We start from the raw sequence: 21,028 nt of genomic DNA, 5'->3' as shown, positions 1-21,028 counted from the left end.
GCCACTGCTGGATGCTTGAGAAGGAAATTCATTTTCTGGAGCCGGTTTCTTTTTGGTCCCAGAAGCTTTGAGAATTGTGGTGGTGGCTTATTGCCTCTCTGTGTGCTGAAGCCTGACAGACTTAAGTGTGATGCATTGCGCTGTTTAGTAAGAATTGCTTTCCTCATAGTGCGAGGTGAAGCTGGCTCCAAAGAGATCGCGCCTGGATAGCAGGCCCGGTGATGAAGACGAAGGAGAAGATGACTCCGATTCGGACGACGAAACTTCTGCCAAGGCCCGGTATTTTGGCTACCTTAAGCAAGGCTTGTACTTTGTGACCGAAATGGAGCGCTTCGCTCCTCCGCGGAAACGTCCGCGCACTATCATAAAGAATTACCGCCTCGTAAACCTGAGGTCTACGACTCCTGAGGAGCTGTACCAAAGAAAGGTGAGAGTGAGACATTCTGCCCTCCCTTTTCTCACGTGATCATTAATTTTCTCACAACAGGGCACTTGGGTCTTAGGTCAGCTGGACATGTTTCAGTAGCATTGGTTTAAACCAGGGTTTCCCAAACTTGGGTCTCCAGGTGTTTTGGGACTACAACTCCCATCATCCCTAGCTAGCAAGGGTCAGGGATGATAGGAATTGTAGTCTGAAAACAGCTGGAGACCCAAGATTGGGTAACATTGGTTCAAACAGAACTATCTTCCGAGTTATTTTGATGTGTCTTAATTAGTTTGTCATTGCACTCGTATTTCGAAGAGTACTGGGGTTGTTTGTCTGCTTATTGCATTTTATATTCCACCTTTCCTCCAAGGAACTTAAGGTGGTGCACATCATTCTCCTGTGTTTCATTTAATCCCCACAACATCCATGTGAGGCAGGTTAGGCTGAGAGTCAGTGACTGACCCAAGGACAGCCAGCAAGCTTCATGACTGAGTGAGGATTTGAACCTTGGTGGCGCTGTGGGTTAAACCACAGAGCCTAGGACTTGCCGATCAGAAGGTTGGCGGTTCGAATCCCCACGACGGGGTGAGCTCCCGTTGCTCAGTCCCTGCTCCTGCCAACCTAGCAGTTCAAAAGCATGTCAAAGTGCAAGTAGATAAATAGGTACCACTCCGGCGGTAAGGTAAACAGCGTTTCCGTGCGCTGCTCTGGTTCGCCAGAAGCGGCTTAGTCATGCTGGCCACATGACCCGGAAGCTGTACGCCGGCTCCTTTGGCCAATAAAGCGAGATGAGCGCCGCAACCCCAGAGTCGGTCACGACTGGACCTAATGGTCAGCGGTCCCTTTACCTTTACCTTTAATAACGTACAGTGAAAAGCTGGAGGTATTTTCTAGTCATGATGCTGAAGCAGCATAGTTCCTCGTGCATTTTTTCCTTCCCAATCAATAAATGTGCAGGTGTTACTCATTTGTTGCAAATGCTTTTTCCTCAAGATACAATTTCTGCTATGGGGATCTTACATTTCTTCCCCTGAGCATTTGAAGCATATTATATTGTTCCTGGATGAAATGAATCCCTTCCTGTTAAGACTGTTCAGCCTTTGATTTGAGACTGCTGTGTAAAAAGAAGGGTCACGGGCACCTGCTATATATGGATTGTGATGAAACCCATTGTCTAGTGGATCAGACACTGCACAATTGTTTTTGACTGGCAAAAGGGTATTCTGGGTTGGGAAATGATCTTCCTGATTCTCTGAATAATGCTAAACCTGTTGTACATGCTGCTTTTCTTATAGAAAGTTGTAATGGAGCCCGCAGCGATGGCTTTGATTTCATTATGCTTTGTTTGTAGATTGATAATGAAGAATACGGAGAAGCTTTGTCGCTGGCTCAAACATACGACCTTGATTCTGACCTTGTTTATCAGAGGCAGTGGAGGAAATCGGCTGTTAGCATTGCTTCTATTCAGGATTATCTGGTATGTTCTCTTAGGGGAAGGTAGTTTTTATGTTAGCCTTTCTGAAGCTCATGCCTTGCACTGCAGATGTTTTGGACTACAATGCTCATTGGGTGGGATTCACCTAACATGCCTTTGTCAGCGGAAACTTCCACTTGTGCAACAGGACTTCCCCCTCCCCCAGCCGTGTGCCCCAACCCGCAACACCAAAATTGACTCTGAAGGGTTGTGCGATTCCCCCAGGACAGCGGAGGGGATGGAGAGTGAGGGGCAATTGTTCCTTCTGACAAGCGTCAGTGCTTGTACAGGTGGAATGTTCATAATAACTCGACAATGAATTCCACCAAATGACTTCAGGGCTCATGTGTGTTCCAGTCCAAAACATCTGCCGGCCGCCATGCTTTTACAAAGCATGTCAAATTTCCAGTGTTATTGGGTCTAAAACTGGATTTGAAAAAACCCCCAAAACAATTCTTTACTATGCAGAATAAACAGGGTTAAGCATTTTTATTTTTATTTTGTACTTTGCAACATTAGTCATACTCAGAAAAGACCCATTGAATGCCCATTGATGCCCATTGGGTAGCCTCCTGATGTGCCTTTGCTGGATTCAGAGGCCCTTCTTCATGTGCTTCCTCTACAAGAAGTCCGAAGGGTGACAACATGAGAATGGGCCTTTTCTGCAGTGGCTCCCCATTTGTGGAATGTTCTCCTCAGAGAGGTTTGCCTGGCACCTTCATTAGAGACCGTTAGGCGCCAGGTGAAAATGTTCCTATTCAACCAGGCCTTGGGCTGACTGATTTCCAATGTCCTTTTAAATGTGTTGTGGGAAGGGGGATTATTTGTTTTTGTTCTTATTTTTATTATGGCTTTCTGGTGGGTTTTATATTGTACAGTGGTACCTCGGGTTACAGACGCTAACCCAGAAATAGGACCTCGGGTTAAGAACTTTGCTTCAGGATGAGAACAGAAATCATGCTCTGGCGTCGCAGTAGCAGCAGCAGGCCCCATTAGCTAAAGTTGTACCTCAGGTTAAGAACAGTTTCAAGTTAAGAACGGACCTCCAGAACGAAATAAGTACTTAACCCGAGGTACCACTGTAATTTTATGTTGTGAGCTGCCGTGAGATCTACAAATTTAAGAAATTAATAATAATAATAATAATAATAATAATAATAATAATAATATCCTTTAAAAATGTCTACTGATGTGTTCTCTGTAGTCCAGTTGATTTGATCTCCAAATCACAATTAGGGGTGAATGGGAGGTTAAAAAAAGGCAATTGTTAGTGTAACACAGCTTTTCCCAAACGTGGGTCTCCAGCTGTTTTTGGACTATAACTCCCATCATCCCTAGCAACAAGACCAGTGGTCAGGGATGATGGGAATTGTAGTCTGAAAACAGCTGGAGACCCAAGTTTGGGAAACACTGGTGTGACATCTGCAGGAAGGGCTAAATGGTAGAGCAAATACTTTGAATGTAGAAAATCCCAGGTTTGAACCCTGGTGTGTAGGGTTAGGTGAGACCCTCTCTGAAAACCCAGAGAGCTGTTGTCAGCCATTGAAGATTATATTCAGCTAGATAGACTGAAGAGTTTGTATCTGTTAAGCACAGAAAGCTGCTTTATTCAACGTGCTCTCGTGATCGTATACACCCTTGCTATCAGTCTACTCTAATGAATCATTTGTGTCTCCCCCCCCCTCGGTTTTTTGGTTTGTTTGTCTTTGGTGGTGTCAGAGCAAAATCAATAAGCGTTCTTGGGTCCTTCATGAGTGCTTAGAAAGAGTTCCTGAGAATGTGGATGCTGCTAAAGAGTTGTTTCAATACGGCTTAAAAGGAACAGACCTGGAGGCGCTCATAGCCATTGGGAAAGGAGAAGATGGCGGCAGGTTTGTGGAAGCAGATTGTCAGCTCTGCTCACTTGGGTCGCTAACCAGATTCAGCAAAGAGCGTAACAATGGTTGTTTATTGTTTATTAAATTATTGTTTTATTAAACGATAAACTGTGATGGATCAATATTAAATGAAACTTCCCCTTTTTTTGCATGCCAGAATCTCCTGTGAAAACAAGGTTGGCATGTATGTCTGTCTGTCTCTTTACAAACCTGTAAACTTCCAAATTAGTAAATTGATAGGTTGGGGGAAGAGTTGGATGAATGCAAAGTGATTCCACCCCCCTCCCAGAAGTACTATTCTAAGTGTGAAAAATTCCATAGGGACACTCTCTTTGGAACCTAAGTAAATGTCACAGGGAGTTCATGGAGCTTTTAAATTAAATCTGGCTACTCTTGATCAATGTGCCACGGGTCAAGTCCTAATGATGAGAGGTCATATTAGTTATTTTACGGTGCATACACAAGCCCCTCCCAGCATCTCTAAATCTTCTTAGATCTGATAAGATTGGGAACAAAATCGCTAGGGGTGCAGGCCTGACTGTCATAGCTAAGTTCCCATTCACAAACACCACAAATTCTTATTTCCTTTCATACTTTTTTGGGGGGATGTTTCATATTTGTAGATGTTTCCTTTTGCTTGCTTGTTTTGAAAGGATGAAAAGACTTGTACATTTTGACTTGTGAGAGCTGTCCTTTTTTTAGTTGGGTGCTATTTCAGGATTTATTTATTTTTTAATATATAAAAAAATCAATTGTAATCTAGAAGATAGAAAGCTCTTTAAAAAACCCCAAACTTTTCTTGATCAAATAACCAGTTCCCCATTCATTGATTTTTGTTCTCCTCCTAGGTTTATCTTGCCAGGTGATGTGGACATTGATGAACTGCTTTTTGAAGAGTTTTTAACTCCAGAGGAAGAAGCAGAGAGTAGGAAGGAGCGAGAAGTCATGAAGCGTCAAGAACTTCTTCAATCAGTAAACTTCTCCACGTAAATGTCAGGCTGGGTGTCCTCTTGCTATATTGCTAGGTTTATATATGCAATAATCCCCCCAAAGGGAGGATATTTTAAAATACATTTCACTTCTAATTGGATCAAGCTATAAATTTTTAGTTGGCAGTGTATTTTGAAAATAGCTCAGCTTTCTGAATTTCCCATTCACATTTAAAATTTGGAGAAGGATTCCACTATGCAGCTCTAATTGCATGCAGGCAAAGGGCCTGATCCAGCCCTCATTGCAGCTGGTTGCTCTGGATTCAGATGAGTGTCTGAATTCACATCCATTGGCAAGTCATGGCAGTGCAGACAGACGATACTGACATATGAATACACAACTCTGTGTGCATTCCTGCTTATGCCTTTGAGGGCATCTCTGAACCAATTGAATCTGAATGCATTGTATGTACATTCATTCATCATAAAATTTATCCATCGCTTGATGGTGAAAAACCTCAAAGCAATTTACAAAGAGATGAAACAGTAAGATCAGGAAAAATGTGCAATGCATCAAAGGATACAAAAAGTTAAAATTAAAATTCACAGACTTGGCCAAACAATTATGTTTTTACCAGGCACCAAAAAGAGTACAGTGGAAGTACCTGCTCGGCAGCAAAAGGCAGAGTTTCAAATTGTAGGTGCTGCCACAGTAAATGATCAAGATTTTTTTTACAAGTAGAGGTTTGCTTGTATAAAACCGTAAAAAAGGTAAAGGGACCCCTGACCATTAGATCCAGTCATGGCCGACTCCGGGGTCCCGGCGCTCATCTCGCTTTATTGGCCTAGGGAGCCGGCGTACAGCTTCCGGGTCATATGGCCAGCATTGTACACCCCCCCCCAAAAAAACCAACCCCAAATACTCAGTGCTGCCGATTCTGTATTTCTTTATATATTGCCTTTCTCTCTCCCCCCCTCCCTTTTAAAACAGGTTAACATTGGAACAAAAAGAACTTTGCCGGAGCAGATTGAAACTGCTAACGTATTTGGATCGGCTAGCAACATACGAGGTTTGGAAAATTGTGGATTGCATTTGTTATGTACAACTCACTATATAGCGCCTTCAGGACCTTTCACTCTGATAGTTTAGCTTTCAGCTCTGATTTTCAGTGGTTATAAATAACGAGGCAAGCAAGACCATTATTGCACTCCAACATGTTCTTCTCATACGTTATGTTGCTTAATTTGCATTGCAGCACATTCTGTCTCTCTTTCTCTCTCTTCTCCCCATCCTGTCTTCTTTCTCCTAGCAAACTATACTTAAGCCCCTGGTATTTAAAACCTGTCCTTATGTTTTTAGCGCATTGCATGTGTGTGAAAGCTGTAGTGAAAATATGCAACCAACTTATCGGCCTGTGGTGCACCCAGTTGCGCAGACCACTGCATCATTGCTTAAGAGTGCAGCAGGACAGTCAACCTTTGGGTTGTTAAAATCGCAGATAACCAGCAGAGGGCAGGGGCATGTATAATGGGAGCCTGGAGCTCTCCTCCAACCCAAGCCCAGTGTTCCCCTCCTGTTTCTAGTAAATCTTTCTCGCTTTCCTGAGGACCACATGTGCCAACAAAGTTTCGGGAAGTTCACTGTGTCATGTTCTGTTGAGGAACCAATCAGCCTTGTAAAATGTTTCCGATGATTTTTCCTTCAGGAAATTCTTGGTGGGCAACACGTTGCCGAACAGAGATATGATGCAGAGTTCTTCAAGAAGTTCCGGAATCAGAATATTGTTCTTTCTGCAAGAACATATGCTCGGGTATAAATTATTTCACAGCTTGCTCATAAAGTATTTTGCATAAAGCAAAATTTTGAGATGTGACTTGCCTTTCTATTTATACAATAGAAAAAAATGGGTTGCATTTAGGACACACCGTAATTAATAGAGGTATTTGTAGTTTATCTCTGATGAGAGGGAATTATAGGGCCTCTTTAGGTTACTATTCCCACGATTTTATCCCAGGCGACAGATGTCATGTCTGAAGAAATATGGGAAAGTTGTCAGTGAGGCCATTTGCACCCATACCTGTCGCCTGTGGTAATATATGAGACTCTTTAGGTAATGGGCAAAGCAATCCGGTCTTAGCTGGTCACCAAGTGGAGCTATATCCGCAGCTCTGCTGCTGTGGGTGGGGGCTGGAAAAAGCCACCTCAGGCTACACTAGCATGGAACTGGCATAGTTATTGTGTCCAGCTGTTGGGCCCAGTGACATCAACTGATGCAGTAGGACTGACTCGGAACACAGCACTTTGGAGCAGGGATTGGGATTAGTCCCCCTGCCCACCTTTGAGTAATGGATGTATTCCTTGGATGAAAGGCCATCAAATAATAATAATAATAATAATAATAATAATAATAATAATAATAATAATAATAATAATATACACTCTGGGCGGCTTCCAACAGAATATTAAAATACAATAGTCTATGAAACATTAAAAGCTTCCCTAAACAGGGCTGCCTTCAGATGTCTTCTAAAAGTCTAGTAGTTGTTTTTCTCTTTGACATCTGGTGGGAGGGCGTTCCACAGGGTGGGTGCCACTACCAGGAAGGCCCTCTGCCTGGTTCCCTGTAACTTGGCTTCTTGCAGCGAGGGAACCAAGTGGGAGACATCTGTCATCTAGTGGCTGAGGAAAAGGAATTCACCAAAACTGCAGAAGTAGCAGTTGCTTCAAATACCATTGGCCTCAGTCCATTTCCTATCCTTGTCCGAGATAGATACCTCTGGTGTAGCTGCTCTCTGTTTTTTCTTTGAGCGCTTCATTAGTGTTTTCTTCCATCTCCTTCTTTATCTTCGTTTATCCAGTCGTCTCTTCTTGCCCCTGGGAGTAAAAAATAAAATAAGAGTCCCTTTTGTATTTACCCCACTCCTGCTTTCCCCTCATTCTGGCAGTCTGGCTGCCCCTGTCCCAGCTGTTTGTTTTCTTTTCATCTGTCCTAGATTTCCCGCTCAGTCCGCTCGGTTGCTGTCTTCTCCTGTAATCCCCCCCTCCCCAAAAAAGCAATGCCTCCTTCCTCAACATTGGTAAATTTCCTGTCCTCAGCCACTATATGGTAGGTGTGTCCTTGGTCCAATAAAACCACCAATGGCATATTTTTTTTCGTTCAGAGCATTCATGAAATATGTTTAGTTTCTGAACAGCACAAGAAAATGAACAGAGCAGAAGGGAATGGATAGCTAATACGCTGGCCTGTGGGTTTTTTATATGAGAATTATGCCATCTGCCATAATTTGAGGTGTGTGTGTGTGTGTGTGTGTGTGTGTGTGTGTGTGGTTACTTCTTAAACAGACTGGTCAATAAGCTGTCTCATGAATATTAAAACTGAATTATTGGTGCAGGAAAGCAATGTAAGAGCCCTGGAGATTTTGTTCACATACCATGGGTCAGACCTCCTTCCGCATCGGCTGGCAATTCTCTCTAATTTTCCAGAGACCACCTCTCCGCATGAATATTCCTTTTTGCTACCTGAAGCTTGGTAAGTGCATATGTGCTGAATATCAATGCAAAGCTGCACCTTTATTTATTTAATATTGAAAACAACAATTAGTATTCCTTATTTTAAAAGTTATGCTAAAAGCTGCATATGCAGCTGAGAAGAGAGAGGGAAACCCAATGAATATATTTTCAGCCAAACATGCTCTGTTTGTTGCTATCTCCCGGAATTGGACAGCAGTCTCAAGGCTTCATGCTCCTTCCCTCAACCCCTTCTTCTCTTAAGAACATACAGTGGTACCTCAGGTTGCATGCACTTCAGGTTACATATGCTTCAGGTTACAGACTTGCTAACCCAGAAATAGTACCTCGGGTTAAGAACTTTGCTTCAGGGTGAGAACAGAAATTGTGCTCTAGCGGTGTGGCAGCAGTAGGAGGCCCCATTAGCTAAAGTGGTGGTTCAGGTTAAGAACAGTTTCAGGTTAAGAACAGACCTCCGGAACAAATTAAGTACTTAACCCGAGGTACCACTTTATTTTTCCCTCCCCACACCTTAATAGCAGCTAACAGATACATTGTGCATTAGCCAGGGCATGAAATTGTTGTTTAATGTTGGGTTCAAATCCTCATTAAATAGCAACCTTGGCTACTTCATGACATAAGCTTAGAATGGATACCAGTTTTCAGTGAAATTACCATATTTTTCGCTCTATAAGACGCACCAGACCACAAGACGCACCTAGTTTTTGGAGGAGGAAAACAAGAAAAAAAATATTCTGAATCTCAGAAGCCAGAACAGCAAGAGGGATCGCTGCGCAGTGAAAGCAGCAATCCCTCTTGCTGTTCTGGCTTCTGGGATAGCTGCGCAGCCTGCATTCGCTCCATAAGACGCACACACATTTCCCCATACTTTTTAGGAGGGGAAAAAGTGAGTCTTATAGAGCAAAAAATACGGTATCTGCCCTCATTTGCCCAGTCAATTTGTTCTGTAAGCTAGTCTGTTAAAACTAACTTCCACTGCCTTTGACACCATTGATTGATGTCTGCCATACTGTGACTCTTCCTTGCAGCTAGCATGGTGAGCGCTTACAAGATTTCTGTGGGACTGCAGGATAGGTTGCCCTTAAAAATAGGATATAAACTTAGTTTTGGAGCATTTAAGGCAGGATTGCTTTTGATGGCACTTTCACAAATTAGTTCCTAATATCATTCAGCTGTCCAGCAGATATATAGTAGCCTGTCAACCCTGTTTCTTGCAACCTCTCCAGCACTTAAGTAATAAAGAGTTTGTTAATCCTGTGAAGCTTTAATGCTTGCAAATGCCATTGATGAGCTACATTTTACCCATTCTCTTGTGTGAAGGCTGAAATGCATTTGAATGGTGGTTGTTGTTGTTTAGTCATGTCCGACTCTTCGTGACCCCATGGACCAGAGCACACCAGGCACTCCTGTCTTCCACTGCCTCCCACAGCTTGGTCAAACTCATGTTAGTAGCTTCGAGAACACTATCCAACCATCTCGTCCTCTGTCGTCCCCTTCTCCTTTTGCCCTCAATCTTTCCTAAATCAGGGTCTTTTCCAGGGAGTCTTCTCTTCTCATGAGGTAGCCAAATTATTGGAGCCTAAGCTTCAGGATCTGTCCTTCCAGTGAGTGTTTGAATGGTAGTTTGTGTCATATCCCCTTTCTGCATTACCCACACATTGTATATTTTAGATCTGTCTTCCATGTGTATCTTTGAAGTGCATAGGTTCAGATCTCATTTGTCTCCTGATAATTTCTATTTCCTGTTTGTTTGGTGATGATGTATTCTTATGAAATGCTATAATGACTTTGGCACTTGCCAGTGCTGTCTGGTAGACCTTGTTAACTTAGCAAGAAGATAAAATAATAAATCTCTTGGCAAATCTGCCTTTTGAACTACAGTGGTACCTCGGGTTATATATGCTTCAGGTTACATACGCTTCAGGTTACAGACTCCACTAGCCCAGAAATAGTACCTCGGATTAAGAACTTTGCTACAAGATGAGGACAGAAATCGTGCTCTGGCAGCGCGGTGGCAGCGGGAGGCCCCATTAGCTAAAGTGGTGCTTCAGGTTAAGAACAGTTTCAGGTTAAGAACAGACCTCCAGAACAGATTAAGTTCTTAACCCGAGGTACCACTGTACAGTCTGAAATACTCCTTTGCAATATTTATAGCAAAATGCTATCCTCAGAAGTTAAGGTTATTGTGTATTCATAAGTTCAGCCACTGTTGAGTTCATTGCGACTTACTCCCAGGTAACTCAAGAATTTACAGAATTCCTTCCATGAAATGATCTATAATTACCCTATCTTTTTATCTGAAGCTGTTTCCTGTTTGACATATTAGTTAATAGAAGTAGACTTGACACACATTGCTGGAAGTGTGAGAATCAGAACTGAATAGATTGCAAAGATTTCTGCCTTATCACTAAATGTGATATTCTTATCCTTTTAAAAATGGTAATGAGGCAAATGTGAAGTCCTCTTGTAGTTCTGCATCTTTTAGATGAAAAAACACCCTTCCAACCTTGGTAGCTTTTGTATTGAAGCTGAATTATAGTACTTTCTGCTTTGTGCCACAGCCACCTATGAGTCTACAAAGGCCTTTTTTGTGTTCATCCCCTGCTGAAATTAGATTTGAAAGAAACATTCTCTTGTCGCTAATAGAATAGATTGTGGTGTGCGCTTGGTTGTTATGTGTGGTGCCCACAGTGATTGATCCAGTTTGCAAATGCGCTGATCGTCCCAGGGAGGTTGAAGTCTCCTGTTTGGAGCTACACAAAAAGGCCAGTGTCTGGCTGTAGCTCAGGCAAAGGTCTGACCAGGAAGTACTTATGGCCAGGCCATAATGAGAAACAGCAGTCACCTGTCAGAAGGTGGGTGCCGTTCAGGGATGTGAAAGAAAAACACTGCCCTTTCCTTTTCCACTCCTCAGCCTCAGATGGTTCCCCCATGAGAGTGACAGAGCATAGACTAGGAAGCTTGTCTTCTAAGATGAGGGCCTTTTATCTAAGCAAGCCCTAAATTATCATGTGTTACATAAGCACCTGCCTTTAATTTGCATTTTGTTTGGTCAGTGAAGCAATCCTAGGGAAAGTGAGTAAGGGTTGTCAACTGACTAGACGAAAAATGCAGGAAAACATAGGTTTGATAAGTGGAAATCAGTAGGCAGAGGTTTTCATAAGAGCTGCAGTAGCTGATTCAAGAGTCAGCCACCCTAGGATGGATTAAAACACCTGCCAGTCAAGGGATGGCTATGCCCTTAAAGGTTATCCAGTGCTGTGAAAGCATTTCATGCATTACGCTGAAGGATTTGAAGTGTTGAGCAGGCTTAACATGCTTGAATTGGTTGAAACGGAGCCAAGGAAGGCAAGAGCTCTTGGAGTGCGTCTCTAATTAAAGTTGGCTTGATATTGGCAAAGATCCCACCAGAGGCAAGACTGTTATGGCAACAAGCAATCCTTCCCCCATCCAAACTAATTATTTAGAGTTATTTCTGTGTTTCCAACCATATTATAGCAACAATTTAGAAATGTTCCTTTTTTCTGAGATCATTTTCCCCACAAGAGTTTCTGCCTTCTTTAAATGGAAGGTGAAAATTCTTTGATGGTTCATTGGGAGTTCTGTGAAGGATGAAAACGTACAGGCAGCCTAGGACTGTTGGGCAGGTGGTCTAGAAATTTAAGGAGGGGGTTTGTGAAGGACCAGCCCAGGTCTCTGAAGTTTCTGCTGCACCATTGTTGCAGTTTATCAAGAAAGCAGATTTCTAAACTGAAAAAGGACTTCCTTGTTTAGCCATGCTGAGTTGCTGAAGTAGAACCTTCAGAAACATTTCCAGCTATGCATTCAGTTATTAAAAGAAGAGCCTTTCTGGATCGCATCAGAGGTCCATCTATGCCAGCATCCCAAAGTAGCGAACCACATGCTTCCAGGCAGGCCTGGGCACAAAAAAGCAACAGCCATATTCCTTGCTGCTTTCAAGCAAGCAACTGGCCACAAGCAGAGTCATATTGTGGCTCTGCACCTTGGGCTTCTCTGCAGCCATTCTGACTAGTAGCCATAATGTACTTCTACACCTCTAAGCTATATCTTGTGGAAGACAATTGAATAAACTAATTATGCATAGTGTGAAGAACTACATGTTCTCATGAAAGTGGCCTGCTTCAGCTACTATGCTGGGGAGTGGCTAAAGGAGCAGGCATGGTGTCCTCCCCTTTCTTATGAAAGTGTGTGATGTAGCAGCTCCACCCAAATGACTTGTTCATTCACTTCCTTCTTCCTTGAGGGAACAAGGCATGGCCCCCTACTTCACCATGCAAAGCCTGTTGCCTTCCAAGTACAGTGGTACCTTGGTTTACGAACTTAATCCATTCCAGAAGTGTGTTCTTAAACCAAGGCGTGCTTTCCCATAGCAGCGGGGGACTCAGTTTACAAATGGAACACACTCAACAGGAAGCGAAACATGTTCTGCTTCCAAGGCAAAGTTCACAAACCAAAACACCTTCTTCCGGGTTTGCAGCGTTCTTAATCCAAGTTGTTCATAAACTAAGCTGTTCTTAAACCAAGGTACCACTGTATGTGTCTGAACCAGACAAATGGGCTGTAGGAGTCTGATTCAGACCAAATCAGGCCATTAGCCCATCTCATTTGGCATTGACTAGATTGGCAGAGGGGCTCAAGGGTTTTCTGAAACTTTTCTGGAGATGCCAGGAACCGGGATTTGCTGCTTGCAGAGCATGTTCTCAACTACTAGATTACAGCCCTTCCTCAATAGACTTCTGAGATGGTAGTTTTTGTCTGCTTTTGGGGTTCTTTTGGTGGAATAATGCACTGATTGGCCTTATTTTTCCACCTGTCACAATTTGGTATCCATCATGATCTGGAGGTGCAACACTAATGTGATACTTGTAGATTCCCCAAAGTGATTCCCTTCCCACTTCCTTTCTTTTAAAAACAAAAAGATTAAGGCTGCATTAGCACAGTTTGGTTGAAAGAAGGCTTGTTATTGCATGGACCACTTCTAATTGTAGATTAGTGCGAAGAACTAATATTCTTGCGGTGTCTGACACGAAAGCATAATGCACTATCAGACTACACAACAGTAGCTATGGGAGATATCTCTAATGAGAAGGGTCACCTCTCAATGTGACCTGGTTCAGTAGTCCCAAATTCAACACCTGGCAGTGCCTAATTATTTTACTAGTACAATGTGTTCCACTGAAAGCAAATGACATGTTGGGTAGATAACATTTCCTGGAACCTAAACTAAAAGGCAGGAGACGCAGCCGAAAACACCATGGGACTCTTAAGTGTGTTCATGGTTCTATACAAGCAGGGGCCGCTCTGTGTTTTTTTAAAGGTTTGGGAGCACTTCATGCATCCCATACATCTTTAGTTACACGTATATGTGTGTGTGTGTGTCTATATCTATATCTATATTATCTATATATATCTATGTACCTATATCTCTATCTATCTATCTATAGGACTGAGATAGCTGTCGTGCTGCCCTGCAGTTGCTGTTCATCTGCAACTCCTGTCAGCCCCAGCCAGTATGGTCAATGGTCAGAGACGATAGGCTTTGTAGTTCAACAACACCTAGAGGACACCCCATTGGCTATGGTATAGGAACATAAGAAACTGCTTGATACTGAGTCAAGCCCTTAGTCCAGAGGTCAGCAAACTTTTCCAGCAGGGGGCCGGTCCACTGTCCCTCAGACCTTGTGGGGGGCCGGACTATATTTTGAAATAAATAAATAAAAATGAGCGAATTCCTGTGTCCCACAAATAACCCAGAGATGCATTTTAAATAAAAGGACACATTCTACTCATGTAAAAACACGCTGATTCCCAGACTGTCCACGGGCCGGATTGAGAAGGCGATTGGGCCGGATTCGGCCTCTGGGCCTTAGTTTGCCTACCCATGCCTTAGTCCACCTAGCTTAGTATTTGCAATATTGTGGATACATAAACTGTGGCCTCCCAAATGTTGTTGTACTACAACTCCCATAATCTCTGATCATGGGCCATGTTGGCTGGAGGTCATCAACATCTAGAAGACCACAGGTTCTCCATTCTTAGTCTACATTGATTGGAGGTGGGATTTAAGGTTCTCAGACAGGACATTTTCCTGACCCTACCTGGAACCCAAGACCTTTTGTATGAAAAATAAATGTACTCTTCTCACTGAGAAAGAGGCATCTGTGTATTTTGTCCCATCCTTCCTCCAAAAGGAGCCAAGGAACTTTTTATGGGTTTGGGAACCTCTTGAGAATGGTGATAACTGCTCAGTTATCTTGATTTGTGTACTTTTTGGACACTGCTCCCCCCCATAAAAGCATTACTGTTTAGTGGTTTTGCAGAACCTACCAGCAGTATAAATAAGAGGTCAGCTAAGCCAAGATGGGAATGCCACCCTACTCTACTTGCTGTAACAGAGGGCAAGAATCTTGAGTTGAGCAAACCCTATAAGCATTTGGGAAAGTGAGTATTCTTAAGTTTTCCCATGGGGCAAGGAGGTACATGGTGTGATACGAGTTGTTCTTGGCAGAGATATGATTGGTGTTTGGAATAGGGGGACCTCACCGTCCCATCCCATCCCAGTTGTTTTTTTTTAATTGTGTTTTTATACCTCCCTATACCCGGAGGTCTCAAGGCGGTTTCAGTTCAGGGCTTAATGGCAATGAGATCCTATTGGTCAGGAGTGAAAGAGGATAGGTTGGAGAAGAGAGTCATCCACTGCTTTGAATGGCCTACAGCTGCTGCTTCTTCCTCAAGCAAAAAAAAAAAAAGAAGGGAGAAATTCTTGGCTATCTTGTAACGTTAAAATAAGGTAATGAGCACAGCTCTAGGTGAGAGTACCTGGGAGCAAGGATGGAGGAAGACTTCATTTCTTCTTCATTTTAATGTTGAATGGACCTAGTTCACCCCATGTGGACTTATGAATGAACACATCCAGAATTGGCACAAACCCAACCATCCCTACTGTTCACAATGGAGCTGAGCCAAAACTGCTTTCACAGCTTAATCTGTGTTCTTTGCTATGTATTTGTCCCCTCTTTTTATTTTATTTTATGAAATCCCACTGGTTTCCTCCCCTTGCTCCCTTGAAAATTTTGATAATTTTTTGTTTGGGGCCATAGAGTCTCTAAATAGGCCTTAACAAACTAGTTCGGGAAGTTCCTTGAAAACAACAGTTCACATTTTCGTAACTGAGAGCAAAACTCAGATTGAATGAAAAAGACAAAAATGATTTTTTAGATTCGCTCTAAGTTTAGACGCTGTCTTAAGCAGTCTGTCTTTCTTAAACCAGAAGAATGCACTCATAATGATATATCTGGTGTAGATAGAATGTGTTATAATTCTATTGCATTTGATAGCTCAAAATAAAACCCTGACTTCCAAACCTTTATTCCCCTACTCACTTCCTTGCTCAGTTCCTCAAAAGAATGTGAAGTCTTTAAAAGGTAACACACTTTAAAGGATTATTAACCTTCTGGGGAAAATGGCATTTGCTAGTCTAAATTATAGGATTTTTATTAGATTTTATATTACCTAATTCAGGCCATGATAGCTTCTTCCTTCTATTGTGTTGGAGTCTTTTAAAGTAAGTTTATGGGACTTTTTAACAGCGTATTTTTAGATCTCGCAGACAGGATTGTCACATGTGAGAGCACTGGGGTGCTGCATAGTGGATAGAGAAATAAGATTACAGCGCTACATCCGGCTTTGTCACTCTTGCGAAACGCATAATGTGATTTCCTTTTTTCCCTATAAAAGTGAAAAGCCGATTAGACAACCTAATCAAAATCTAACTCACGAATGTGTGGTTTGCTCCTCAGAAGCTTTCAAAGTAGCACCAGAGATAAAACACACTTGGCTTTGTACTTCGGTGGCAGTTTTGTTCTCTCTTTTACTGCATTTTCTTTTAATGACGCCACCCCCAAACTTTGATCTGTGGTGGTGAAGTGCTCCTGCTATATATTCAATATTGCCAAGCAGAAGGCAACTTGCTCAGCTGCATGTTTCCACTTCCTTCCCCCCAACACCCGCAGTTTTTGCATTTCACCCTAAAAATCTCTCTGGAGGATCGGGGCGACCTACGGAACTCTTATGGGGTTGTAGTGGGAGAGGAGAATTTGCGGACATTGCAGCACAAAAACCCTCCATTTGAATTTAGACAATTCCTCATTTCAGCCACACCTGTGTGGCATTCCTTTGAGATGGTTTTAAAGCTGCCTTTTGCTTGCAAATCATTGAATAAAACCAAACGAAAAGTCAGTCTCCAGCCTAATGCTGGGCGATATCTGGGTTTCAACATTGTGATATATCACTAGCTAAACATCACAGTATACTGCGATATCACAATGTCTGAAATAAGGATGGAGATATGTAGAGGCATTGGCTGGCTTCACATTTTTCCCTACAATGGTGATTTTTGCATAGCGCACACACACATCATGATACGCGATATATTGCCAGCTCAAAAACTTTGAAACCAATATCATGATATGGACTTTCGGTGATATATCACCCTACTCCAGCCCTTCTAGAAAGTAAGTCATGGAGTAAAGTGTGCAGGTACCTTCTAAACAATGAGAGCGAGTTTGATGTGGCCAACTTGTATATTTTTCCTGGTACTGTTGTTATTAGACAGCATCAGCATGTATGTGTAATCAATATTGTGTTACCTTTGCAGTCAGGACCAGCTGAACATTGCTGGCTTCCTATGGTAAGCATAAAGCTGTTAGGGGTGGTTGTCTCTCTGATTATATGTTAGGCTGCGCTTTCCATGCCAGCCATTTTGTATTATGGCAGGCACCATTGCAGCCATTTTTGTTGGATCAATCCATCGACCTCTGATGGATGATTTAGAAGGATTGGGTCCGGCATCACTTTTGCTGATCATGTGTGCACGATCCATACTCAGCAGAGTTACATCTCAACACAGCTCCTTCTTTGGAAGCGTCTTCGGGGTTGAAGGTACACACAGTAGGCAACAGACACTCATGGACACCATAAAGATTCAGTCAAGTGTAGAAGTTTACTTGACAGGCATAAAAGCAAATTGGTAGCGAATATATACAGACATTCACTGCTGCCATGGTCAAGGTATGCTTAGAGTCCAACAAGAGTCCAAGTCTCTCTCTCTGCTTCTCTAAAAGCAAGGCACAAGCAAGAGACTCACAAGTTACAACGAGTTTCACAGAACTGTTATTGGTACTTCCTGTCACACTGTGCATGTCCAAAAACCACTTCCCACAGAAAACGTCCTTGCATAGACAACACAATCTAAGCCTTCTACTGCTTCCTGAAACTTCTTCCTTGTTTCTGGAACAAATGATTCTCATACAGAGAGAGAAAGTATCCAACGATTTTGTGACTGGTGGCCCCAGCAAAGTTTGAAATGTGTCCACTGGTTCAAAAAAGGTTAGCAAGCCCTACTCATCACCTCCAACCACTGCTGGCTGGGCCTGATGGGAGTTGTAGCCCAAAATTTCTGGAGGTTTTCACCAGTTTGGCAAAAGTACCTTTAAAGAATGTGTTTTACGAGGAGGTTTGACAGAGGACAAGTTTCTTCCTGATAATACAGAGCAGCACGGCGGAATCACAAAGGTGAGAGTGGGAGGACAGGAAAAAAGGGCCGACAGTGGATGAAGCACTAACATTTTGAAAATGTATTTTCCTCTTAATGTGAGTTCAGGGTCAGCCTATATTTCCAGCAACATCTCGTCCAGCTATATTCTTGGCTGTCAGACTGTTGTCACCTTCTCTCCCTCTTCACTTTCATCCTGATAATAGTCATATTTGTGAGCTATTTGGCATTGCCAGAAGGCAGAATTTGTTATCTAGCTATATGGCAATATTTCTTCCTTCCCCCTAAAACTCTTTATCCCCCCTCCCTCTTCTCCCTTCTCCCTTCCCTCCTCTAAATGCACACAGACCCGAGGAGACAGAATAATGAAAGCATCAACTTCAGACAAGTTTGTTTTCAATCTTGGTGGGATGCAGCTGATCACTGAAAGCATAAATTTATTACCATGACTAACAAAACAGAAATTTTAAATTATTATAGCAAAATGATTCGGCTTCCGCCTTCAGTTGCTATGATAAAAATGGTGCTGTTTCGGAGGTGGTAGATATAGAACTTTGAGAGCCAGTGTGGTGTAGTGGTTAAGAGCGGTAGTCTCATAATCTGGGGAACCGGGTTCGCGTCTCCGCTCCTCCACATGCAGCTGCTGGGTGACCTTGGGCCAGTCACACTTCTCTGAAGTCTCTCAGCCCCACTCACCTCACAGAGTGTTTGTTGTGGGGGAGGAAGGGAAAGGAGGAAGGGAAAGGAGAATGTTAGCCGCTTTGAGACTCCTTAAAGGGAGTGAAAGGCGGGATATCAAATCCAAACTCTCTATCCTCAAAGCTCTGTACCTGTCACCACGGAAACGGCTTCATTTTTATCAGAACAATTAATGAAGGCAGAAGTTGAAACATTTTGCTATGAGGATTTAAATTTGTTTTGTTAGATGATAGTCTGTCTGTCTGTCTGTCTGTCTGTCTGTCTGTCTATCTATCTGCTGGCAAAATTGGTGTATGTTTAGCTGCATAGACAGGAGAGACATTCTTTTTTCCAATTTTCCTTTAAAATTAGACAGTTGGAAGTCTTGGTTTATTGTGAGAATCATTGCCATTTGAATTTAAGAGGTAATCCGTCTGGAAAATAATGGCCTTCCCCAGCATTATAAATGCACATAGCCAAAGCCTTGCAATTTCCTGTTTTTGTTTGTAATGCATTAGACTACAATATTGCTGTGCTATAGTCAACATATTAGTATCACCAAAGTCAGGAAATTCAAATAAACGACTCCCTTAACAGCTGTAACTTTGCTGAAGAGCATATTATGGCTGCAGTAAAAAAAGAAAAAAAAAGGAAGGAACGCTACTTTAAAGCAGAAATCCATGCACGTGGTCCTTTGTCTTCAGTGAAACTTTATCAGATTTTCCTCTTAGGCTGAACCATTTCATGTTTTGTCCAATGGTGGCTGGTGCCCATTGGGTGGAATGCAGGATATCGAACAGATGACAGGCGGGGCTAACTAATTCTGGAATTGTCCCCACCCTCCTCCTGCTGGGTTCTACAAGGGATAGCCAAGGCCATGCCAAGGTTGTAAGTAGGGCAGCTGGGGTTGGGGGAATCAAAGCACCTTGGTGGGGCATTGTCCCAGTTCGCCAAATAGACCAGCCTCCACTGCCTTCATCTCAGTCCTAATAGTGTTTGCTTTGTTAAATCTGCATGAAACCCACTGGAGATGAATGTCGCAAGCCACTCTTTCACATTTTCATATCTCTTTATCTTTACAGTGACTTGGTTCTGTTAAGTCCAGTTAGAGCAAATGAAATGAAATTCTAAATCCTGTGATCAGAATCCCATTCTGTTCAGCTGAGTGTGTTTGTTACTCCCCCACTCCGTCGGTGTTCTAAGTGTTCAGTTCTTCAGCCCTATAATTAAAAGATGCCTTTCTTCTTAAATGCCACATTTGGCTGTATATTTGCTTTTGTATATATCTTTCCCTGAAAGCGGAAAGGGCCTGCCTTGAAAGTTTTGCATAGCGGGGCTTTTTGGAAAGCAGCTGCCAAAGTTGACAGCTGCAAGTCTTTGCTTTTTCTAAAAAAAATGAAAGGAAATATGTAATTTTTATTTTCAGTTGAGTTAAATAATGCATTAACCCTAGAGCAGGCTGGAAAAAAGCCTGAAAACAAATGTTACGGAATGGCCCAGGTACTTGCACACACCTGATATTTCTCTTGAAAATGACCTAGGTGTTTTGGAAGATAGGTGCTGAATTTGCATGCCACAGTAAACCATTGTTTAGCATGCTTTTAGCATCATGTGGACGCCCTGCAGCAAGCTTTAGGCTCACACTCTTCCTCCTGTGTGGCTGGGGAGAGTTTGGACTTCTTTCTTTTTGTTAACCATCTCATCCAGATCTAGGAACTGTGGTTAACGCTATATCTAGCAAGCCAGCTTCAGAAACCACAATTTGAAATGGGCTTGCTGGAAATTAACCACAAACAGAGAATTTTTCTGCTTAGTTTTACATATTTGTCCAAGTAAACAGAAATTCTAAAGCTTTGTGGCTAGAATCCTATCCTGTTCAATTGATTGTGGCTTGTCCTCCCCCCACAACCGCCCCAGTTTGCTATTGATTTGTGTCACGGGTGGGTAGGAATACGCTGAGCTTCCTGTTAACCGAGACAAACTGCTGTGGTTTTGTCAGAAGGGTTACTTAATATTAGAAACTCCTGCGCTACCATGGGATTCCAACAGTACTGACAACATTGGACATGGCTCTGTTTAGTTCAGGGGTGGGGTAAGCCATGGTTTCTTTAACAGGCTTATGCACATTCCACAGGTGATGAAACAAACCATGGCTTGTCTCTCCAAAGCTGGGTTTGTTTTCCAGCTCTTGTTTCATGCTTTTGGACAGGCATCCCCAACCTTTTGCTCTCCAGGTGTTTTGGACTACAATTCCCATCATCCCTGACCGCTGGGTCCTGTTAGCTAGGGATCATGGGAGTTGTAGGCCAAAACATCTGGAGGGCAAAAGGTTGGGGATACCTGCATTAGGATATCTGGGGTGGACTGGCCAACGAAGCAGTACTTAAAGAAAGGTTTGGCTTTCCATGTAATATGAAGCCATAGTTAAAACAAACCAAGGCTCTTTAGTCAACAGCAAGGAGCAACCCATAGCTTCATCACTGGGCAGATTTGGGATGCTTATCACAGGAATCTACCTTATACCATTGGTCTATCTAAGT

At 42.7% G+C, this 21,028-nt stretch overlaps 1 protein-coding gene across 2 annotated transcripts in view; it reads left to right on the top strand.

Moving 5' to 3' along the window:
- The window catches only part of NBAS (NBAS subunit of NRZ tethering complex), a 195,314-nt gene that overhangs the window by 44,765 nt on the left and 129,521 nt on the right, over positions 1–21,028 (top strand). For both annotated transcript variants that reach the window (XM_083606886.1, XM_083606885.1), the window contains exons 15-21: positions 170–427; positions 1,779–1,904; positions 3,621–3,772; positions 4,627–4,764; positions 5,699–5,777; positions 6,414–6,518; positions 8,101–8,237. In XM_083606886.1, the coding sequence (XP_083463012.1) occupies positions 170–427; positions 1,779–1,904; positions 3,621–3,772; positions 4,627–4,764; positions 5,699–5,777; positions 6,414–6,518; positions 8,101–8,237 (995 nt within the window). The remainder of the gene's footprint in view (positions 1–169; positions 428–1,778; positions 1,905–3,620; positions 3,773–4,626; positions 4,765–5,698; positions 5,778–6,413; positions 6,519–8,100; positions 8,238–21,028) is intronic.

This window comes from Podarcis filfolensis (assembly GCF_964270895.1).
Source record: "Podarcis filfolensis genome assembly, chromosome: 3".
Classification (NCBI taxonomy): Eukaryota; Metazoa; Chordata; class Lepidosauria; order Squamata; family Lacertidae; genus Podarcis; species Podarcis filfolensis.
The sequence above is the reverse complement of the archived record's forward strand: the minus strand, read 5'-3'. Positions and strand labels throughout refer to the sequence as shown.